This window comes from Triticum aestivum, chromosome 5B (assembly GCF_018294505.1).
Source record: "Triticum aestivum cultivar Chinese Spring chromosome 5B, IWGSC CS RefSeq v2.1, whole genome shotgun sequence".
Lineage (NCBI taxonomy): Eukaryota > Viridiplantae > Streptophyta > Magnoliopsida > Poales > Poaceae > Triticum > Triticum aestivum.
In genome coordinates, this window is record NC_057807.1 from 614,094,395 (window position 1) to 614,099,809 (window position 5,415).

Sequence of the window (5,415 nt, forward strand, 5' to 3'; positions counted from 1 at the left end):
GAACGCCGCCACCTCCCACGTCGCCCGCCACCATCGTCTTGTCGCCGGGAACCGAAAGCTTCCCACTCCCACTCCCCCGACACAACCGCGACCGCAAAGCCGCCTCGCGGCCCCGACCAAATCCTTCGTCCTGACACCGGCACACTCGTCGGACGCCGGCACGCCGCCAGAGCAGCTAGCTGGTCCAAGGGCGGCGCGACTCCTTTCGTCGGCCGGCTTCTTCGTCGACGCCCGCAAACTGTTCGACAGTTTGCCAAGGTACAAATTGGACTCCGCCGACGAGTTCTTTTTTCACAATTTCCTTTGCGACTCTCGCGATTCCTCGTCCGATGATGAGGAGGAGATCTTGGATGCCGTGTTGGTCCATCACCACCTCAATAGCGAGCGACCATTGTTCCGTGGCTCCATTACGGGGCACCTTCCAGCATTGAATCGCAACCGAGAGAGCGGTCATTTCCTTCCTTGGAAGGACTACTTTGACACAACGAACCCGTTGTTCAAACATCAGAAATTCCGTTGTCGTTTTCGTATGAGTAGGCATCTTTTCAACCGTATTAGAGAGGGAGTGGTCGGCTATGATGACTATTTCGAGTGCAAAGATGATGTCGTTGGAAAGATTGGCTTCTCCTCTTATCAGAAATGTACTGCAGCCATCCGAATACTTGCATACGGAGTGCCCGGTGGTCTCATTGACAAGTACGTTCGTATGAGCGGGTCTACATGCCTAGACTCCCTGTATAAGTTCTGCAAGGCTGTTATTGTTGTGTTTGGCCCTGAGTACTTGAGAGAGCCGACTCCTGAAGATACAACCCGTTTGTTGGCGATGAATGCCAGTAGGGGCTTCTCAGGAATGCTTGGCAACATAGACTGCATGCACTTGGAGTGGAAGAACCGCCCTTCTGCTTGGCAAGGGCAGTATAAGGGCCATGTCAGGGTTTGCACTGTCATACTTGAGGCCGTGGCATCTCAAGATCTCTAGATTTGGCACTCTATCTTTGGCATGGCCGGATCACACAATGATATCAACATGCTTCAACGCTCGCCGATGTTTGCTAGGCTTGCCGAAGGCAACAGCCCACCGGATAATTTTACCATCAACGGCCACAACTACGGCAAATGATACTACCGGGTGACGGTATCTATCCTCAGTGGACCACTATTGTGAAGACAATCCCTAACCCTGTTGGAGAGAAGAGGAAAATATTTTCCCAAGAGCAAGAGAGTGCTAGGAAGGACGTCGAGCGTGCCTTTGGTGTTTTGCATTCTCGATGGGGCATCATTCGGTATCCTGCTAAGACTTGGAGCATGAAGAAACTGTGGGAGGTGATGACTGCTTGTGTGATCATGCACAATATGGTCATAGAAGATGAGCGCCCGGAACGTCTCGACGATCAAGGTTTTCAGTTTCAGGGTGAGAATGTTGTGCCTGAGCATGGAGGAGCGGCAACCTTTGAACAGTTAACCCAATTTCATCATGACATGCGAGATTGGAAAACACACATGCAACTTCAAAATGATTTGGTTGAGCATATGTGGGCTCATGTTTGCAACCAATAGATGTATCTTTTTTATTCGGCTTGCAAAACTATGTGAGACTGTTTTATTTTTATTCGTCTTGTAAAACTCCATATGTTTGCTTGTGAAATAGTGCAAAATTTGTGTATGAAACAATGCAAAATTTGTGCTATATGTTGAAAAAGGGCGGTCAGCCGGCCACGCCGGCAGATATGGGTCGGCGCGTTGGGCGCACTGCCGATCCAAATCTCAAACAGGGCGGACGTCAAGCGGGCGGCCGACCCAAACGGATAAAAAGCGAACAAAAACACCGTCCGTTTGGGTCGGCGCATTGGAGTTGCTCTGAAGTGGTCAAATCTGACGCACTAAACGTCCACGCGTGCGCTCGGACGCCCCATGTGTAGTGCCAGTCTGGCCCATGTTCTCTTTTACAACCACAACCTCTATTTTTGAAATCTCAAATTCATCCAAATACATGCAAGTGCATCATTTCATAATACATGATAACCGTGAGTGAATGCCTCATACAAAAAAATTGTATATAAAAATACATAATTCAAACATAAAATTTATTTGAAGTACATAATTCAAACATGAAATTCATTGATTTCTAGCTTGGACCCGCATACTCCACAAGATAATTTAGTTGCACGGTGCACCTGTTGGTCTCGAAGTTGCCGATGTATCTCTAGAAAGTTCACAATATGCCTGCATCTTATTCTAGGAGGCAAACTCGTACTCCGAACTTCTCAAAATCATGTGTGTGGGTTGTTCCTTTACCCTCATTCTTCATGGTCATGTTATACAAGATTACATAACATGTCATCAGCTGCCACAATATTTCGGTTCCGGCATCATTGTAGCTCCACGAGCAATACCCCAACGAGCTTGGAGTACACCGAATACCCTTTTCACATTCTTTCTGGCACCTTCTTGCATTTGTGCAAACACACATTGTTTCCTACCTCAGGGCTCGCATATAGTCTTCACGAAAGCCGCCGGTGCGAGGATAGGTACCATCACAAGGTAGCACCCCATTGTATAGTTGTGTCTTTTGACAGTGTAGTTGCACCTCAGAGCATGCCTATTGCAAGTCTCTTGAACAACGGAGATTGCTGGAGCATATTGATATGATCATGAGAACCAGGCATATGCGAAAGAAAGTCTGCCTAATCCACAAGTCCTTTGATGTCACTGCTTCAAGTATGGTGGTGGCCTCTTTGGAGTTACCTTGGTAATGTCTACACAAACCTTTCAGGTAGTTCTTTCATTGCAAATGCATGCAATAAACAGAACCGGGCATACCTGGGAAATCTCTTGCTACTTCAATTGTTAATAACTTTTCTGTGTCCTCGATAGTTGGTTCTGAGGTACTTTGGTCCAAATACCTTCACCATGGCACGGGCAAATTTCACCACGCCCTCTAGGGATGTGGTCTCCCTATCCGGACTTTAGCATCAAAGGCATTTGCGGCTTTACCACATGCAAGAATCATGAGAGGAGCCGTGCATTTCTACATGGAAGAGAAGAAAAGTTGTTTGCAACAATTCTTCCTCGGCTTGAGGAATATATTCCTCCACAACATTCACTACGTGCAAGAACAAATGTTTACTCATCCAGAAGCAATATTGAAAAAAAAACCTCATGATATGTTGTGTCCGATAGTTGAAGTGGTAGTTGTAGAGAAGTTATGGGCCAATGATTATACCCCGGGGAACAACTCTTCCGCCCTTTATCAAACCATTCAAGTTCAGAATATGCTCCTCTCACTTCTTCATTTCTTTCTGGATGCCCATCAACATCATTCAACATCGTCGTTCGAATCCAACGAATCGATGAACTCTTTGCATATGAATTCATCAATGTCATTCTTCTCATAACCATCATTTGACAAATCCATCGTTTGCCTACAAACGAGAAAAAGAATAAAAATTTTATCTAAGGTTCATTGGACATAGCATGAGGTGTATGTACAGAGGAGTAGGACATATCGGGGCGGCGTCCATCTTTGATGGATGCATGGATGACGATGCCGTGGGTTGGGGCCGGCGGTGGCAACTCTCTAGGTTGGGGATCGCACCCGAGTTGGTAAGGGGGCAGTGTGGATGAGGCAGAAGAGAGAAAGAGGAAGAGGGGAACTCAATCTAGGTGATGACGATTTGAAGAGATTGTGGATGGGTCCGTCCTGTCGTATCCAACGTGGCAAACGCGTCCGGACACGTCCAAGCGTTTCATATCCCTACCACGTATAGGCCGGCTCTAAGGGATGCCGGACAACCGTAAGGCCCAACATGGCCCAGACCGTGGACCAACATGTGGTTGGATGGTTAGAGGGATTGTGATATTCCCATCCCACCAGGGTTTAAATCCTGATGCTCGCATTTATTTCTGGATTTATTCAGGATTTTCGGCGATGCGAATTCAGTGGGAGGAGATGTTCCCGTCGACGACGAGGTGCCTACGATGACTTCGTAAATTTCAAGATGATATGCCGGCTTAGTCTTTCGGAGGTGCTCACAGGGGTAGAGTGTGCGTGTGTGTGTTCATAGGGGTGAGTATATGCGCGTGTATATTAGCGCTTGCGTATGTAGTGTGTTAAAAAAACATGGCCCGGACCTATATAAAAGAAAAGTGTCGATTTCTTTCCCCATATAAAACAAATTGAAGTCATGGTCAGGCTGACCATTGACTCCACTGTAGGGTGTAGCCGCCCTTCTTCCTCGGTCCGCCCCACCTTCCTTTGCCGTCCCCATCACCATTGACACTTGCGGACTTGCCTGCCTGTCCTTTTCTCTGAATTTTCCAAGAACGCCCGATCGTTTCACTTCACGGCAAACTTGGTCGTCAAGGTTCCTTCCTAACTCACAATTTGTATGTGATGCGGTCAAACAGAGCGGGCGCTTGCTCTGACAGATTCTAGCTTTAAACACAGGCCACCTCTGCTCGCCGTCGCCAAACAGAGTACGTAGCTCAAAAGAAAATGGAGCAGGCCGGCCAAGGAGCGCAGCCCGCGAAGAAGCCGGCCGCGGAGGTGACGCTCCGGCGGTTCGGCCTCGACGACGTGGACGCCATGATGGTGTGGGCGTCGGACCCGCAGGTGGCCGCCGTGTGCCGCTGGGAGCCCTACGAATCCACGGAGAACCTGCTCGCCTACATCCGGGACGCCGTGCTCCCGCACCAGTGGCAGCGCGCCATCTGCCTCCCCGGTGACGACCGCCCCGTTGGCGCGATCTCCGTGTCGCCGACGGACGACGCCTGCCGCGCGGAGCTCGGGTACGTGCTGGCGCGCGCGCACTGGGGCAAGGGCGTGGCCACGGCGGCCGTGCGGCGGGCGGTGGCCGCGGTGTTCGGCGAGGTGGAGGGGCTGCAGCGCGTGGAGGCGCTGGTGGACGTGGCCAACGTGGCGTCGCAGCGGGTGCTGGAGAAGGCCGGGTTCCGGCGGGAGGCCGTGCTGCGGCGGTACTGCGTGCTCAAGGGCGCCGTCAAGGACATGGTCATCTTCAGCTTCATCTCCACCGACACTGTGCTGGTCGAATGATTGGTGTGATAATTCAGCTTAATGTATATCCAGGCGAAAAGAAAATTTCATAATGTCATGCGAAACTTTGCTTTCTTTATTAATTGTTCAGTCAAGTAGTACTCCCTCCGTTTACAAAGGCAACATGTTCTGTTTTTTCCTTTTTATATTAGATGTTCTGTTTACAAAGGTATGGGTATGAGTAGCCGAAGACAAATAAGTTAAGAATTTGGTAAAAGTTGGTTTCATTTGATTTGATTGAATTAATACATGATGTGGTTTTGGAAAGTCCCGATTTTGTTTTGATTATTTTAAGTTACTCTATCAAAGTTGGTTTTAGTTTTGTGCAACATTTGTTGGGATTACCAGGAAACCCAAAGTAA

General features: G+C 48.9%; 1 protein-coding gene across 1 annotated transcript; it reads left to right on the top strand.

Moving 5' to 3' along the window:
- Nucleotides 1-4,393: 4,393 nt before the first annotated feature.
- Nucleotides 4,394-5,132, top strand: LOC123117163 (uncharacterized N-acetyltransferase p20). The gene has a single exon (XM_044537988.1). The coding sequence runs from the start codon at nt 4,496-4,498 to the stop codon at nt 5,051-5,053; it is 558 nt and encodes a 185-aa protein (XP_044393923.1). The 5' UTR covers nt 4,394-4,495; the 3' UTR covers nt 5,054-5,132.
- The last annotated feature ends 283 nt before the right edge of the window (nt 5,133-5,415 follow it).